The sequence below is a fragment of the Embiotoca jacksoni genome, unplaced genomic scaffold (genome assembly GCF_022577435.1).
Source record: "Embiotoca jacksoni isolate LCO1_2020_lvr unplaced genomic scaffold, fEmbJac1.0.p SCAF_30, whole genome shotgun sequence".
Lineage (NCBI taxonomy): Eukaryota > Metazoa > Chordata > Actinopteri > Embiotocidae > Embiotoca > Embiotoca jacksoni.
The window spans coordinates 5,055,979-5,073,017 of record NW_027185382.1 but is presented as its reverse complement, the minus strand read 5'-3'; the positions used below and the strand labels follow the sequence as shown (position 1 = coordinate 5,073,017).

At 48.9% G+C, this 17,039-nt stretch overlaps 2 protein-coding genes across 2 annotated transcripts; both read right to left on the bottom strand.

Moving 5' to 3' along the window:
* Positions 1-279: 279 nt before the first annotated feature.
* LOC138206985 (zinc finger protein 513-like) lies at positions 280-6,261 on the bottom strand. Its single transcript, XM_069163937.1, has 7 exons — positions 6,160-6,261; positions 5,626-5,872; positions 4,490-4,624; positions 3,871-4,008; positions 2,972-3,478; positions 2,257-2,468; positions 280-2,049 (listed from the first exon to the last, which is right to left on the bottom strand). The coding sequence occupies exons 2-7, from the start codon at positions 5,663-5,665 to the stop codon at positions 1,450-1,452; spliced, it is 1,632 nt and encodes a 543-aa protein (XP_069020038.1). The 5' UTR covers positions 5,666-5,872; positions 6,160-6,261; the 3' UTR covers positions 280-1,449.
* A 4,441-nt stretch (positions 6,262-10,702) lies between these two features.
* dusp27 (dual specificity phosphatase 27) lies at positions 10,703-16,953 on the bottom strand. Its single transcript, XM_069164163.1, has 6 exons — positions 16,903-16,953; positions 16,319-16,490; positions 15,916-16,034; positions 14,907-15,138; positions 14,426-14,643; positions 10,703-13,804 (listed from the first exon to the last, which is right to left on the bottom strand). The coding sequence occupies exons 2-6, from the start codon at positions 16,432-16,434 to the stop codon at positions 10,998-11,000; spliced, it is 3,492 nt and encodes a 1,163-aa protein (XP_069020264.1). The 5' UTR covers positions 16,435-16,490; positions 16,903-16,953; the 3' UTR covers positions 10,703-10,997.
* Between the last annotated feature and the right edge of the window lie 86 nt (positions 16,954-17,039).

The following is a 17,039-nucleotide window of genomic DNA, read 5'->3' as shown; positions in this document are numbered from 1 at the left end:
CCAACACACACACACACACACACACACACACACATCACTCCTTCTTTTTGGCTGTACTCATGTCCTGCGCCCCCCCCCCCTCCCCCCCGGGGTCGACCCGGATCCTGCAGGTGTTTTTTTGGGGTCATTTCTATCGTACTTTTTTGTGTGATCTATTTCATGGTGGCTGAGTGTGAGCCCCTCAGCCTCCACCTCCCTCCACCTCCCTCCACCTCTGGGCGTGTGAAGCAGGTGTTTCCTAAACAGAGAGGCTGAAAGAGGAAGTAGCTCCAATCAGACTTTCGTTTTTTTTTTATTGAAGATAAGAAGGCACAGTGAACGAGACAGAAGACCAGACGAAGCCCAGACTCACTCAGCTTTGTTCGCTCTGCTGCAGACATTCAGTTTTTCACATTTAGGTTTGATTTGAAATGAGGATTGTTGAGAAACGGACTGATTTTCAAATTAAAACAAGCCGTAACATCCTCTGAAATACGAAGAGAAATCCAGAGTCCCTCTGTTAACGCAGATCTTTTCATTTTCCGGCTTTTTCAGGATGTCGATCTGAAAAGTTCTGAAGTCAAAGACTTTAAAAAAAAAAAAAGGCGTGAGATTCCTCGTGAGTCGGGCTGCCAGCGGGGCTCCTGTTCATTTCACCACGTTTGGTGTTGTGATTCCACAGAAAGACGTGATTCTCGCCGGCCTCCTGACTGTTTGAGTTCCTCTCATGTCAACAAAGAAATCATCTGGAGAGAAAAATATGAGCCAACATATATAACTTCAATAAAAGTCAATGAAAGGGAATTCACGTCAATTTAGCCAAAACTTCCAGAGAAAAAGTCATAAATTAAGTGAATGTAGTGAGAAAAAACCATAAAGTTCAGAGAATAAAGACGAACAAACAAATCTGATAATATGACAAGAAAAGCTGTGATAATGGAACTTGATGAGCAGCTTCTTTCCTTATACTGTTACCATGACAGAATATTTCTCAAAAGAAAAACAATATTAAATTAGTTTTTCAGTTAATGCTGCACAGGAACCGCGCTGAGGAACCCCCCCCCCCCCCCCACACACACACACACCTAAATTAAATCCACTTAAAGCTTGTAAGACAACGAGCCACCGACACTTAGAAAATATAGATCATCTGTAGAGAAAAAAATAAACATTTGGATGAACTGACATCAGAACATGTTCTGTGGACAGAGATGGAGGTGTGTGTGTGTGTGTGTGTGTGTGTGTGTGTGTGTGTGTGTTAATGCCCATTTATAAAGTCAGTGCAGCGTTACAGTCGTTCATTCTGTCAAAGGCACCTGAGTTTAACTCCAACCTGAGCTGGAGGTTCACCAGTGTATTCACCACACACACACACACACACACACACACACACACACACACACACACACACACACACACACACACACACACACACACACACACACACACACACACAGTGATACAGGGTATCTAGCTGAGCTCCTGTCCCGGGCTCTCCTGAGTGTCTTTGCTCCAGCTGACGGGGACGTGTTTGTCCCAGCTGTCCGTGTTGTGTCCGTGTTTCCTCTGGTGTCGTTTGTAGTTGTCCCAGTGGCCGGTGGTGTAGCTGCACTCGGCGCAGGCGTACGGCTTCTCGCCCGTGTGCCGCAGCATGTGCCTCTTCAGGTTCATGCTCTGGTTGCAGGAGTAGCCGCAGATGCCGCAGTGGAACGGCTTGGCGCCGGAGTGGATGCGCTCGTGGCGCCGCAGGTTGGCCAGGTTCCCGCAGGCGTAGCTGCACGCCGGGCACTGGTACGGCTTCTCGCCCGTGTGCACGCGCATGTGGCGCTTGAGGTTGTCGAGGTGCGAGGAGGTGTAGGAGCAGTGCGGGCAGCGGTGCGGCTTCTCCTCGGAGTGGGTGTGGGAGTGGCGGGCCAGGTGGTTGGGGTAGTGGGACAGGAAGGGGCAGTGAGGGCAGCTGTACAGCTTGGAGCCACGCCGGTCGCGCCGGGATCCCCGAGGCAGGTCGGGGCTGCAGGGGGGCCCCGAGTCGTCTTTGGAGAGCAGGTCAGACGAGCACCGGCGGCACACCTGGAAACACAACGCACGGGTACATCGTTTTTTTGTGGTTTTTCAGGAAGTCAAACTGGTGATGACCGTTGTAGACTGGGAACACGGAGGGAGGGCAGAGCTTTGCTGTTGCTATGGAAACAAACTCCACCTCGCATCACCCTGTCGTTCAACATTAAATTCACTCTCAAGACGACCTCGGCGGGGTTCAGAGGAGGAGAAACGTACCTGTCCTCCGTCGCCCTCCTCCTCCTCTTCCTCCCCCTCCTCCTCCTCCATCTTGTCCCCCTCCAGGTCGGCCTCCTCCAGCGTGAGGCCGCACAACCGGCAGCACAGGGGGAAGAGGAGGACCGGGAGGGGGCCGGAGGGCGAGCCGAGGCCCCCCAGCGTCTGGAGGTAGCCGGAGTCCTGGGACAGCCGCAGGGTGAAGTCTGACACGACTGCAGACACAGAAAAGAGTTTAAAAGCTTTTCTTTTTACTTTTGCAGGAAAATCTGATTCAACTCTCGGATTCTACTTTGTTCATTCTTTGACTCAACACTGAAAAACTCACAAATAACGTCCTGAAAGCTTTTACTGATAATGAAAACCATCTTTCAGTCGAAGAACGTCTTGCTCATTTGGTTCCACTCAGTTATTCTGATGTGAAGATGTTCCTCGTGATGAACTTCAGCTCAGAGGTTTGTTTTCACTCAATGAGCGTTCAACCAGACAATTTCTCTTCCTCATTTTTTATCTCTTTTTCTCTTCTTTCGTTTTTTTTTCTTTTCTCTGTGCTTTCAAAATAGAAGAAGGCTGACTCTTTTCCAAAACTTTTCGATGCAGCAGTTTTTTTATGTTGTGTATCTGTTGGGTTGATTTTTTTCGCCACCCTTCGTAACTTCCTGCGTTCAACACTTGTGTCTGATCTCGTCTAATTGCATGATGGGAAATGCAGGATTACCTTCTTCAGCTGCAGCGCTTGTTTTTTTCCGTCTCCCTCGCCGTTTCTCCTTCTCCCTCCTCTGCGGTCTCTCCTGCACGTGCATGCGCTGGTGCCTCCGCAGGTTGCCGAGGGAGCTGCAGGCGTAGCTGCACTGGTGGCAGCGGTACGGTTTCTCCCCGGTGTGCGTGCGGGCGTGGCGCTGCAGGTTGACGAGCTGGGCCGAGGCGTAGGGGCAGACGGGGCAGCGGTACGGCTTCTGGCCGTCGTGGGTCCTCATGTGGCGTTTGAGGTGGTTGGAGTAGCGCGAGGTGAAGGCGCACAGAGAGCACGAGTACAGTTTGTGGGGGATGTCAGCGACGCCGCCCGTCTCACCCACGCTGCTCCTCTTCCTGTCGGAGCCGCCGCCGCCGGGTCGGTCCGCCGGGTCCGAGCCCTCCACCTGCAAGGAGTCGAAGGAGGCGGCGTGCTGGAGCCCTTCCTCACAGGTGAGACAATAAAGCTCCGCCCCCAGGTCCAGGCCCACACCTGGATGTGACAGACATGTGCTTCAAGTGAAATGTTCTCGATTCTTCTTGAACATGTGAAAAACGTGGAGCAGCTGCAGCCTGAGCAACCGGCCATCAAATACTCACCGGAAGAAGCATTTGTATTATTTGTTTTATGATGAATTTTCTGTCTATTAACAGACTGACTGTTGCAGCTGCAGCGACACTTTGATGTGAGAACTTCAAAATAAGAACAAATCCAATTCTGCTGCTGTTTTGAACTTGGATGTTGATTTGTAACGGACAGAATCACAAACTTCAGGTTTCAATTATTTTCTGAAGTGACTCAAACCCTGATAAGGACATATATATAAATATATATATATACTTAATATACACAACAATAAATAAACTGAATGATTATTCCATTACCGAGATCTAAGCCGGCCCCTAGAGGCGTGTCTCCCAGCAGCTGACCACATCCTTTACAGGAGAGGAAGGCGGGGAAGGCGGAGTCTGACGGGGCCGAGGGGTCGTCCTCCTCCACGCTCAGAGAGAACACCGTCATACCTGAAGCAGAGAAGATGCATGTCAGACATATTCAAACATTCAAATCAACTTTAACATCATCTACGGAGAAACACTTCTGCCACACAAATTACAAATAAAGGAGATATTCAGGAAACGTGAAGTCTTTAAATCAAACATTTTAGCTCAATCTTCTTATCGCATAATCATAAAAAATATATTTGGACTTTTTTTATTTCCTAATTTTGTTTCTTTTAACATTATTTGGACTTTTTGATTCACTGGTTTAATTTTTTTTTAATTACTTTTCGATTCATAATTTGACTTTTTCAAATCAAAATTTCCACTATTTCAACCACGGTTTCAACTTTTCTTCAAAATATTGACCTTTTAACTCAACAGATTGATTTTGTTAAATCATTTTTGGTTTCATTTCATCACAGTTCAGACTTTCTGATTGATGATTTTGTGAATCAAAGTGTTGTCTTGTTTTCCAGCTGCTTCATGTCAGTGAGTCACTGACCGGCCTCTCTGTCCAGCCCCATGATCTCAGAGTCTCCGAACTCCAGCTCTCCGCTCAGCAGGAAGTCGCTCTCCAACACCAGGCAGCCCGGCTCGCACCCCGCCGCCTCCTCCGCCGCCTCCTCCTCCGACTCCACTGGACACAAACAGCTTCATTATTTCCTCCGTAAACAATGTCCGCACACCTTCAGACGCTTTAACCGAACCCGGTCACGACAGAGCCGCCCTCACTCTGCTTTTTATAACCTCTCGAACACACATTTGATTTATTTGTGTGCAGGACGAGCGTTTCGCTGCAGGAAGTGGTTTAAGAAAGTGGACAGATGGCGGCGGGACGGAAAAGGTGGAGGAGAGCGAAGGCGGTGGAGGGAGGGCGGCCGGGGGGGAGGAGACGGAAGGCGGTCGGCGAAGGGAAATCGGCGAGGATGAGATAAGTGCAGAGGAGGAAGAGTTAGAGGGAGAGTCAGGAAAAGGAAGAGGAGTCGATGTTCTCGTCCGACTCAACGAGAAACACAAACAAACATCACATTTCACTTTTAGAAACATTTTCAAATTATAACTGGAAGATAATCTGCAGATCAGCTGCTTGCAGGTCCAAGAGACATCGTCCTTCTGGAGACATGTCCTTCTGGAGACATGTCCTTCTGGAGACATCCAGCTGCTGAAGCATGTAAACAAACTGCCGTGAGCGTCGCGTGGCCGATTTATCGACTTAAAAAAACAGTGAAAGAATTTCTCTGAGTGTCACTTTGAATAAAAGAGAGATAAAAGAGAGGTGACAGAGAGGTGAGGGAACGAGGGAGACAAAGAAAGAGAGGAAGGAGGAGGGGAGGGAGCAGGCGGAGGTCAGGTACAGGACATGCAAAGAGGAAGTGGAGGCAGGATGCAGAGAGGAGGTGCACAGTCCAGATAACACACTTCTCCTAAAAGGACAACATGGCTCGGACAGTCTTCCTCAGGACAGACGACGAAGAGTCTTTAAAGTCGATCGGAGCAGTTTGAACGCAGAAAACCTCAAAACTTCATGAACGTGAACTTTAAAGAGACACTTCCTGATTCCGCGGCAGTGATTTCAGCCGTGACACCGGAGGACGGAGGACCGGAGACCGGAGGACGGAGGACCGGAGCGGGACTCACGTTTCACCGGCTGCGGGTTGGACTGCTTCCTCCGCGGCATCTTCGCCCCTCGTCGTCCCGGATCCTGCTCTGGTGGCGGGGAGACACCGCTGTCAGTCGGTGGGCTCTCGTCGGTCCGTCCGTCCGCCAGCCAGGCAGCCAGCTAACTGCATGTCATCATCATCATCATCATCATCATCACCACCTCCTTCCTCTTCCTCTTCCTCCAACGGACACCAGCAGCGGTGTCATCACGACCGACTACCGCCTGGAACAGAGCAGCGACACGAGCACCGATAAACACAACAACCCTCTGAAAGTCAACACATTATGAACAACACGTGTTTCCGGTTGCCGTGTGATCCTAAAAAACTTAGTGTCCCACTTTAAAGTCGTCCCCGTGCGCCGGTCCTTCTTATTGTTCCCCAGTAAATAGTCGGAGCCATCTTGTTAGCCACCTAGCCGTCTTCAACATTAAAAACTAAACTTCCGGCTTCAGCTTCACACTCAAAATAAAAGTTACGCGCACAGGTGTGACTTCGCGGGTAAACGTACCTGTCACGAAGACCACACAAGCTCCGGGGTCCAGAAAGCGTCGCCGGCTGCTTCTGAAAAACAGTCTTTTGTTGTCCGCACACCGCAGCTGTGCTGCGCCGGGTCCGGGTCCGCGTGACGTCACTGACAGCAGCGGGGGGTTGTGGGATTTGTAGTCGGATTAAATCCGCTCACCTCACGCGACCTTTACGATGAGCAAGCTCAGTAAAATTCATTTTACGACTTAAAAATGTTCTTTTTTAAATCCTTGATTTTACAACGTATTTTGCTTTTTACTCAATACTTTATTTATTATAATGGTTTTGCAAAAGAGGCCTTTTTCTATGTGGATACCAAGTATTGTTGTACTTGAGGTGATAACCAGAGGAGGTGCTATTTTACCCAATGATGTAACAAAAACAAATTAATATCAGTAATATGAAACAATAAAATGATGTGAAGTTGATAAAAACCCTCTGAAGGACAGAGGAGCAACAGCAAAAAAACAAGGTCTGTAAACCCTTTTATGTCGTCAAAATATTGAAGCAACACCTCAAAAACAGTTATAGTAATAGTCGTAAAAATACACATGATGAATAACTCAAACACAAAAAGAAAAGTTCGATATGGTGCTTTAATATAATTAAATTATACCATAAATATATTATCAGACTGGGAAGTTCATAAGATCTAAAATACATAAAAGTAAACAATACATCCATCAGCTTCTTGTTGCTGACCTTACAGATGTTCATATACAGAATATCTTATGTTTAGTAGAATTACTTGTTATTCATACAAATATAATTACATTGTGTCAGTTATTATTTTCTAAATGTACAAACTCTAAAATTCTTAAATAACGGGTCTTGTTTTAAGGGCTAAATCTTGTTATTTTACCCTGAACGCAGCCTCCCAGGCAGCCTGCAAAGGCCTCATTGGGTCCCTGATAGATTTCAGGAGTTACTTGACTTTTAAAGCGTGACTATATGAATATATTTACACAAGAAGACAGAAAGAACAAATATTTAGCATGAAGTACCAAAAGGCTCTGTCCTGGGTCCTCTACTTTTCTCTATTTATTCCCACTAGGGGGCACAATCCCCAAACACAAGATCACAAAATGCTTCTTGGTCGATAACATCAAATTGAACTCGATCATGAGTTAATCAAAGCCTCAAATTCGTCGACTCTCTGTCTGGTGTTTCCTCTCCGGATCTTTCTGTAGGACACAGTCTTGTACTTTGATGGCTGGCTGCCTTTCTTCGTGTCATCTGCTGTGTCGACCTCGCCGTTCATCTTGGAAGAGCTTTGACCTCCTCCGCCGTTGTTTCCTTTACTCTCCGTCACCTTCATCGCGGGGTTTCCTGTGCTGGATGAGTTCTGGGTCTGACCCAGGCCTTTGCTTTGTTGTCCGTCCTCCATCGATAAACGAGCGGCAGCGTCCTCCAGCCTGCAGCCTGATTCCTGCAGCTCTGGAAATACAAATCCACCTGTGACCGTTTGTTTCATTGAAAATACCTGGGAAGCACCGCCTGAAGACATTTCATTTGTTCTGTGGAGGTTTATATATTAATTATTATTTGGTGCTATCAATCGAGTGAAAGTCATCTTTGTGGAATTTTAATTAGATTTTAGGGAATTGATTAACTCGCTCGCTTGAACCTCCACTTTGAGTAATTGTGTTGCAGCCAATCATTGCTGCGGTTATATAAGATCTTGTCTGCACTGCATCGAAAACAAAGTGTGCAACCGAGCTGAAGCAGTTCACACTTTTTCCACTTTGAAACAGCACAATACCATTTTAAAGAGCTTTTTTTAATGATTATCTGACACTCATTTTAATGTCGCTGCTTCACGTTAAACGCATTCAACTTGCAAGAAGCGACAGAAAATGCATCAGTGCATCGCTGAACAGTCGTAGCTGGTTTGGTTGTCGGTCAATCTGAAACTCTACGTTACATCACGTTTCCAGTGCAAATGTACCTTTCGCTAAAAAACTGCTCCGAATCGGTGTCGTGTGGATTTGGATGAAGAAACTGACACTAAAAGTACTCGTGACAAATTTCCTGTTGGGTTTCTTTTTAAATGCAGCAGCTCAAACGGAGACTCTGGTAGCTGTGTTGGTAAAAAAGCATTTGCAGTTCCCAAGTCTTAAAAGTATCTCCAGAGTATCTCCAGAGTATCTCCAGAGTATCTCCAGAGCGCTGCGGTGCCTGATTACCTGCGTGCAGTTCTTCTGCTGTCCCAGCTGGACGTCCCGGCCCAACAGGCGACCTCTGAATCTGCTCCTGTTCTGGGGAAGTGTGGACCGACGCCTCTGTTGGTTCACCAAAATTAAAATGAGCGTCACCACAAAGCAGCCCAGTGTGTGTGTTGGTGTGTGTGTGTGTGTTGGTGTGTGTGTGTGTGTTAGTGTGTGTGTGTGTGTTGGTGTGTGTGTGTGTGTGTGTCGGTGTGTGTGTGTGTGTGTGTGTGTCGGTGTGTGCAGCAGCAGCAGAGTGGCTCGAGGTGTCGTCACATTCATTGTGACTGCTCTGCGATGTGGGATAAATGTCCCCGCTGTGGTTCCTGGCAGCGACTGAGTGGATCTCTTCATGTGTGAGGACTCTGCCAGCTTCCTCTTCTGCTTCATGGTGTCGTGTTGTGTCACATTCAGAGTCTCGTGGAGGTGAAAATCCCTGAGAGTTGGACTCTTCTCCATTTTCTTCTTGGTCTCCAGCAGCTTCACTTCCATCCTTTACAACTTCCTTTTCTTTGTCTTCTTCCTCATCCTCCTCTGAGTGATTTTCTTCTTCCTCTTTTTCTTTCTCTACATTGTCATCCTCACTTCCTTTCTCTTCCTCTTTTGGTTCTTTTTTCTCCACATCTTCTTCATCCTGTCTTTCTATCCCTTCCTCTTCCTCTACTGTCATTGTCCCTCCATCCTTCTCACTTTCCAACTCCTTTTCTTCTTCTTCTTTCTTGTCCTTTTGCTCCAGCTTTTCTTCCTCCATCTCTTCTTGCTTCTCTACATTTTCCTCCCCATCTTCCTCGTTCTGCACCTCACCTCCTTTCTCCTCTTCCTCATGTCCACCTCCCTCCATCTCTTTTTCTTTCTCTACAGATCCTCCATCTTTCTTTTCTTCTTCTCCAAACTCCTCCTTTCCAGTTCCTCCTCTCTCTCCGTCAGTCTTCTCCTCTTCCTCGATGCATTCAGGCAACATCGGCTCCATCGTGTCCTCTAATGACAGAATATCTCCAAACGGGCCGACGGCCTGCATGACCCGAGACGCGATGGAGTTGTCCTCCAGGTCCAGACCGTCCAGGGCGTCTGCAGCCGTCCACCAGCTCGCCATCACGCCGTGACAGCTGTGCTGCAGCTGGCCTCCGGCCACCGGTCCGTGTTTAGAAAGCTTTCACACACAGTCGAGAAGGATTTCGTTAACGCAGCACGCGTCACTTCTCAGTCCACAGTCTGGTGACCCGAAGGCCACGTTTTCAGCCTCATGTGTGTGAACAGTAATACTTTAATCTCTCTGGTATGAGGCCTTGTTCTCCTCCAGCAGGACTTTACTGGATGTTTGAGTCTTTCATTAAAGAGCAGAGTCTCAGACTGTAGCTAATAAAGTTTAGATTTTATATTCGTACGATATAGACCCAAAACCCCTTAACCTGTGATCAGGTAGGACAGCAGGACCCACCTGAAGGCCGTTACCATGCCGATCATGTTGATTATTCTGCATATTTCCTTATAAATATTCAATGAAATAATCTCGAACTGTTGCCAGAGCTGTCTGTTGGCCTCATTGCACATCATGCATGATAATTATTATCTGTATTTATGGAGAATTATTTAAACAAGGCAGCAAAATTAAAATCCAAACAATAGCAGCGGTGTAAGATGACTGAAAGGACTCATTTCATTCCAGCGGTGTGATGAACAAACCTCTGGGCTGAGCCTTTTCTCTGAGCCTGAAGATCAACATTCCCACAGTCCTTTATCCCACGGCTTCACGATAAGCTGTAATGTGTTACAGCCTCACATGGAGCTTCCCATCCTCGCTACAGCACGCACTGACACGCCCATCGAAAGTACACCTGAAAGCTGCATTTATAGAAATGACCATCAGGTTGTTGTTTTTAAGGATAATGACAGAAAAAAAACATTTATAAAATACTTTAAAGTTGAAAGAAAGTCTTTCAGTCTTTGTATTTTAGTTCTTTCGAACACCAGCACTTCACCAGACCTCAAAATGTCAACAGGAGTCCCCTGAATGTCCACTAGGTGGCGGTAAAATACGAGATATACAACCAGTCTGTTTAATTCAAACAAGCAGAACTCTTCGCATGTTATACAAGATGCTGTTTTAACTGAATATGCTCCAAAATATTATAATATCATGTTTATAATAGCAGTTAAGTTGGATTTACTTACAGATTTAGTGACGTTACATTATTAATCTGTAAAGATATTCTACCTCTGGAGCTCTTTGTTGTTTTGTCTATTGTTTGTTTCTTGTTGCAGGTTAAGATGTATTCTGATTGGATTTTGAATTGTAAATTAAAATCACAAAACCACAAGTCATCGTTCTTCAATTTATTACAAGAATAATAAAAGTAACAGTACAAATTGAGGGGAATATTTTCACTGAATATTCAGTTTTACATTCAAGAATGGTGCAAAGAAAACCTTAAATGAAGGATAAACTACTTCTATTTATAGTCATTGTTAATAAAATAGGCTCCAAACACTCCTTCTGATTAAATCTTGATGAAGGTGAAGGTGGTGGTGCAGATTTTCCCTCCAGGTGTGATTACATCGGAGCAGCAGCAGCACACTGGCGGCTTATTAAACCCTCCCTGCATCAGCAGCATCTCTAAGATTCACCTCTGCTGTGAGACTTGGCGTCTTGCTGCGCCCTCCAGGCAGCGAGCACCTCGTCGTCTACGGGCTCTGCAGCAGCCCGAGCTCGGACCCTCTGCCTGGTTTGTGCGATGAAGGTAGCGATATCATCCTCCTCCTCCTCCTCCTCCTTGTTGGCGTCCTCCCTCCGACTCCTCATCCCCTCCGTCTCGCTGCTTTCGTACCTTGAATGGTGAGCGAACTTTCTCTTGGTGGAGAAGTCGCTGCAGCTCTCGGCCCCCTCGTCGCTCTCCTCGTAGGCTTCGTACGACCTCCCCGCCCGGCTGTAGCCGTGGGATTGCGTGACCCTGTTGCAGGAATATTCGGTGTCTTCACTCGGTAGATCCTCGTGTAACCTCGACCGGTATCTGGAGGCGACGCCGTACGTGTCCTCGGCGTCTTCCCCGGCAGTGTAGGAGGCCGTGCGGCTCGAGAAGTCAAATTCTGAAGCGGAGGCATCGAGATCGTTGTACGGATCCTCGGACGGATCAGCTTCTGCTCCTGAAGCCGGTTTTCTGGGAGGAGGCCTGACACTTTGCAGCCAGTCGTCGATGCTGGTGTTCTTATCTTTCTCCAGCGCTGGGTTAAGATTCAGACACCCAGAGAGGCCGTACGTCCTCTTCGGTTTCGCCTTTTTCTTTGTCTCTTCAAGGAACTCCTCCTCTCTCTTCTTTCTTTCCTCCTCCTCGTCTTCGTCCTCCTTCGGTTTCTTTTTCTTGTAAAGAGTGCTGCGTTTGTTGTCCTCCAGAATCTTCTTCTTTTCGTAGGTAGACATCCTGTCCCTCATCTCAGACTTCATCTCCTTGTCCATGGCGTCCAGTTTTCCCAGGTTGACCTGGTCCTGGAAGAGGCTGAAGAGAGGCACGCTGGTGGTGGTGATCTTATTTCTCTTTGAGGGCAGAGTGGAGCCGAGGCTGGAGCCCAGCGCCGAGCCTCTCGCGGTGAGACCGGAGATGCTGCTCGACCTGCCGCCTGACAGGACGGACGCCGCCCGGCCGCGACCCTGAGACAGAGCGCTGGAGTAGGACGCACCGCTCAGCAGGGACGCTTTGTCGTCATCTACACCCCGGCCTGAAATCACACTGGAAGCTCCACCGAAGCTCAGCTCAGATCCTACACGTGAAGACGGAGGCAAGCTCATCTCATCCTGCTTCTGTTTGATGGTTTCAGAGACGACGTTGGCGATCCAGTTTTGGATGCTGGCCAGGTTGACCATGGGTTCGCCTCCGGGGCCCTGCACAGTTGGAACCGGGAGCACGGGAGGAACCGGCGGAACATGATTCAGGTGGACTCCAGACTGTGCCGATCTCGTGCTGCGAGCTTGAGAAACTGAGGATATGACGGACGATCTGCCGCTGAGCGTGGACATGTTGTCGTCGTTGGTGACACTCGGCGGCCCTGCGACGCCGGCTCCAGCCCAGAAGGCGGACAGAGGTATCGTCCCGCCGCTGACGCAGCTCTCCGCCTCCCAGCCGCACATGGACTGGCTTTCTTCCAAAGTTTTCTTTGAACGCTCCAACAGCTCTTCACGTCTTTGCCTCCTTTTGACCGTCGCCGAGTCCTCACCTCGGCTCAACTCCAAGATCTCGTCTTTGTTGTCCTCCCCGAGACGCTTCTGCTGCCTCATCTTCCATGCCTGATACGCCGTCAGGTTGACATCTTGGAAGGACTTGGCTTCTCCCTCGCCGTCGCCTTTCTCTCCGTCAGCGATGGAACTTCTCTCTCCGTCCTCACGATCCTTCTTGTTCCAGCCAAACTGGATCCTCTTGACGCGCCAGCGCTCCAAAGGCGTCATCTTCTCCTTATTGTTCTGGCAGAAGTTGTACATGGAGCTGGTGTCAGAGAGGATGCTGTCCACTTCATCATCGATATGCTTCTTCCTGCCTTCGCCTTCGGCAGCAGTGCTCTCGCTGCCTTCATCATCCTCCTTCTTGCGGTAGCGGGCGGCAGCTTGTTCCTCGATCTCCTTCAGCCGCTGTTTCCAAAGATCAGAGTAGCTCGTGCAGCTGGAGGTGGACATCGTGTCCGAAGGCGGGCGTCTGTTGCGACGCTTCAGCCTCTCTTTCACGGCTCGTACGTCCTCGCTGGTGACGCTCTCCAAATCGGCGTCGACGCCTTCTGTCGTCTTCTTCGGACGCCCCCCTGCCAGAGACTCCCCGTCCTCCCCGTCGCTGTTCAGCTGCGCCTCCCACCACTCCTCGTTCTGGTATTTTTCATTTCTTCGCTGCCACTCTCGGATCATGCTGCCCACACCTTCATCATCATCCCCGTCCTCCGTGCTCTCCGTCTCGGGCAGAACGAGCTTCTCCTGAGCGCCGGCGGACGCCTGGCCGTCCGGCCCGTTCTGCAGTCCCACGAGTCCAATTCTGGGCACCGCCGCTGCAGAGGAGGCCACGCTGCTCATCACACTCTCTCCATCCTCCTCCTCTTCCAGCATGATGGAGTGAGCTTTCACCTCGATCATGCTTTGCTCTTCCTCCTTATCTGTATCATCATCATCGTCATCATAATCCCCCCGTTCACCGAAGATGTGTGCGCGGGTGTGAGCGTCGATCACGGAGCACTGGCTGAGGGTTTCGTCGTCGTCGTCGCGCTCCTCCATCAGGCTCTCGTTGAACTCTCGCAGCTGCTTCAGGAAGCCTTCGTTGGGGTTGATGCTGCGTTTCTTCCTCATGGACGTCAGGGCCTCCATGATGCTCATGTGCTGGAAGATCATCAGGTAGGACGCCACCAGGACAGCAGACCGACTGACGCCCATCATGGACACCACAAGAACCTTTCCTGCAAGCAAAGGAAGCAGTGAGCATTTATGAGGTTGTTGGTGATTTCATGTCCTCCTTTTTATAATGAGCAAAACATATATGATGTAGAATTATAATTCTCTGGAGCTCTTTAGTTTTGTACCCCTCACAAATAAAAATCGGTCAAATCTCGCTTCACAACCTGGAGCCAAAAGACGAGACATGCAGCTGTTGCTGCCTTCAGGCACCGCGTTATGAGTCAGCTATGAAAAAGAAGAGTCACGGTCAACAGTACAACCGTTTCATCGTCTTCCAGGAACACTGACGAACTCTGTGGACCCGTAAAGCTCTTCTCAGAAACCGGCGTGACATCACAGATCAGCTGTTTGTGATCTCGTGGGGACATGTGGATAAAGAAAATGTGTTTGACCCAAATCTGGTGAACTCGGTGCATTGTGTGGGGTCCCTGTTGGGTAAACAAGAAACAATACCAGAGATGAAAAATCACTGAGAACCTCTGAGAACCTTTTGTGCGTTACAACCTCCATTTTTATAAGGTTTGCTCTGAATTTTACTTCGAGTTCGTCATAAAAAGGAAAAAGAAAAGGTAGAAAAAATGGACAGAGACTCGAGAAGACAAACAGGACAGGTCACCTCTCACCTTTGTGTGTCAGCAGAGCCTCGTCCAGGAACTCGGCGGTGGGCCGGAAGTGCACGGAGATGTCTGCGTCGCAGAAGTCGTCCACCTCGATGCCCATGTACTGGATGTTCATGCTGCTGTAGAAAGACTCGTTGGTGTAGACTCCTGTGCCGTGAGCGGTGTTCAGGACGTGTGTGATGCCCATTCGCTTCATTCGGGCTTTGTTCACCGCAACTGACCTGAAAAGGAAGAAAATGAATGTCATCCTCAGATCAAGACGATGTGATTTGGCTGAAAGCTCCAGAACAGGACTGGAGCTCGGCCTCCGGCACAGATTACAGTCAGAGAATATTTCACTTTCTCTACGCTGATGACACCGAACGCTTCGCTGCAGAGCAGCAAAACAACATCAGGCGGACTGAAAGATTACGTTCTCCTCTATGCGTTCAGAAAAACAGGAAAAAAAAAGGAACAAAGAAGGGTTTTCAGGAGAGAGACTCACTTCTCGGCGATGAAGATGTTGGGCCACACTTCGTCCACGGGGTTGATGGGAGCTTCCAGGCGGTCCTGCACCAAGGCCCTCTGGATGTCCAGCACACAGGGCGTGTTGTAGGGGCTGCGGTCGTCGATCATGTCCCTGACGCGGTTGTAGAGGTCCTCCACCATCAGCTGCTCAGCGGTTTCCAGCATGGACTCCGGGGTGGACTCGGAGCGCACGGGACGAGGCGGCAGCTCTGAGGAGGACAGACGCAGGTTCAACATAACAACGGATCTTCAAGGGTTCATTTAATGGAAACTTAATAAGAAGGAAATGACTGAGACGATGAATAGTTGGGTTCCTCTTGCCTCCCTCTGTTTCTGTGCACGTCCCTCACGATGAAGACCATCCGTCCTCCTACAGAACATTTACACACATGTCTCCGATGTCTCACAGCTTCAAACGAAGCATCTCATTAAAGCAGAAAGCGGCTGCACTCGTCAGGAACGCCGTCCTCCCTGCACATGAAACATGCAACGCCCATTAAGCCGCCACTAATGCAGTGTATAATGTCAGAAGAGAAGTCCGATATGGGACCGCTCTGTGATGTGGTGGAAGATAATCTGCTCAATGAGAGTCCCTCCGCTCCTCCAGCTGTGCAGTAACGAGCTGAAGGGATGAAACGTGGATTGGCTGTAATTGAAGAGTGTTTGACCAAATTAGACTTCGTTATTCAAACACAGACGTTTGAATGAGGCGTGAAGAAAAGATCTCCTCTGTGCACAACTTAAATACTTCATACAGATGGAGAAGGAAGTAGAACAGAGACGGTTATCAGGAGAAACCTCCTTCAGCTTCTCAAATGAGAAATTAGCTCCCAAAGTCGTTGTCAAATATCTAAATAAAGACTGCAAGAGCCTCGGTCGGTGTGAACGAGACGTAGAGCTGGATATCATCTGCAAACAGACGACACGCGCGATGCTGCTGGAAACTCCGGTTCAGGATCACAGTGAGGAAATGTGTCGGGTCTCACCCTCGTTGATGATCTTCTTGGCAGCGAGGGCGGACGAGAGGTGGATGGGCTCCATGAAGATGCTGGCGGCGTCGGACCCCGAGATGGTGGAGAACCTGGACTCTGACATCATGGAGAAGCTGGGAGACAGACAGGAGGGAGACCCGGTGAGACGGAACACTGAAAAGATGGAGGTCTCCGTCTTTTAACTGTTTTAAAGAAGGTGCAGCAACGAACACGTCGATAAATGTGGTGAAGAAACTTCCAGATCGTGAGCCGGTGACATTTCTCTGCATATTTACTTCAGCAGGGGAAGAAACCTGCCGTCAGGTGTTAATACAAACACTTTCTGTTGGATTGTTCCTCAGAAATCACTTTCTGAAAACAGCAGCGTGACGTGTTGTGCTGACAGCTCGTGTCCTACCTGGGGGAGGGACAGCGGAGGTACTGAGACTGGACACCTTGGACGCTCCTCTCCTCCTCGTCTCCATCGGGAACCGTCTGATTGTCCCGCTCCCCGCTCTCATTGGCCGACGCCATGGCAACCAAGACTCCTTCCTTCCTTCCTGCCCGTTAAACACTTTATTCGGAGAGGCCTACAAAATAAAAGCACATTTTGTCAGACTTGTTTTAGTGCCAAAAAAGATATTTAAAAATCAGGCAGGTTCCATAGTGACGTGTGTGTGTGTGTGTGTGTGTGTGTGTGTGTGTGTGTGTGTGTGTGTGTGTGTGTGTGTGTATGTGTAATGTGTTGTGTGACATGAGGCCTTGCAGCAGGTCTATTTTTAAGGCGACGACAGCTGACTGAGCCTGCGGGCCTGACAGCAGCACCAGAACCTTCCAGCTCTGAGCTTCAAACAACAGAGCAGCAGCTTTTTAATCAGATGTGTGAAAACTCTGAAACAGTCAACAGAAAACACCCTCCTACCTGTGTGTGTGTGTGTGTGTGTGTGTGTGTGTGTGTGTGTGTGTGTGTGTGTGTGTGTGTGTGTGTGTGTGTTTTCTTACCTCGGTCAGAAGTGTGTTTCTCTGAAGCAGAAGGTGGCCGCACTGACAGAGTCCTAAAGTTAGACCTCCTCCTCCTCCACCTCCCCCCCCCCCCATCCCACCCCCTCCCCCAGCAGGCCTGGAGGCCCTGACACCCG

Coding starts and splice junctions, on each gene's coding strand:
- LOC138206985 (XM_069163937.1), bottom strand. CDS start 5,665: ATGCCGCGGAGGAAGCAGTCCAACCCGCAGCCGGTGAAAC. Junction 3,479..3,870: donor AGGGGCCGGCTTAGATCTCG/GTAATGGAATAA, acceptor TGTCACATCCAG/GTGTGGGCCTGGACCTGGGG. Junction 2,469..2,971: donor AAGCGCTGCAGCTGAAGAAG/GTAATCCTGCAT, acceptor CTGTGTCTGCAG/TCGTGTCAGACTTCACCCTG.
- dusp27 (XM_069164163.1), bottom strand. CDS start 16,434: ATGGCGTCGGCCAATGAGAGCGGGGAGCGGGACAATCAGACGGTTCCC. Junction 16,035..16,318: donor CTCCGCTGTCCCTCCCCCAG/GTAGGACACGAG, acceptor TCTGTCTCCCAG/CTTCTCCATGATGTCAGAGT. Junction 13,805..14,425: donor GGCTCTGCTGACACACAAAG/GTGAGAGGTGAC, acceptor CTTTGCTTGCAG/GAAAGGTTCTTGTGGTGTCC.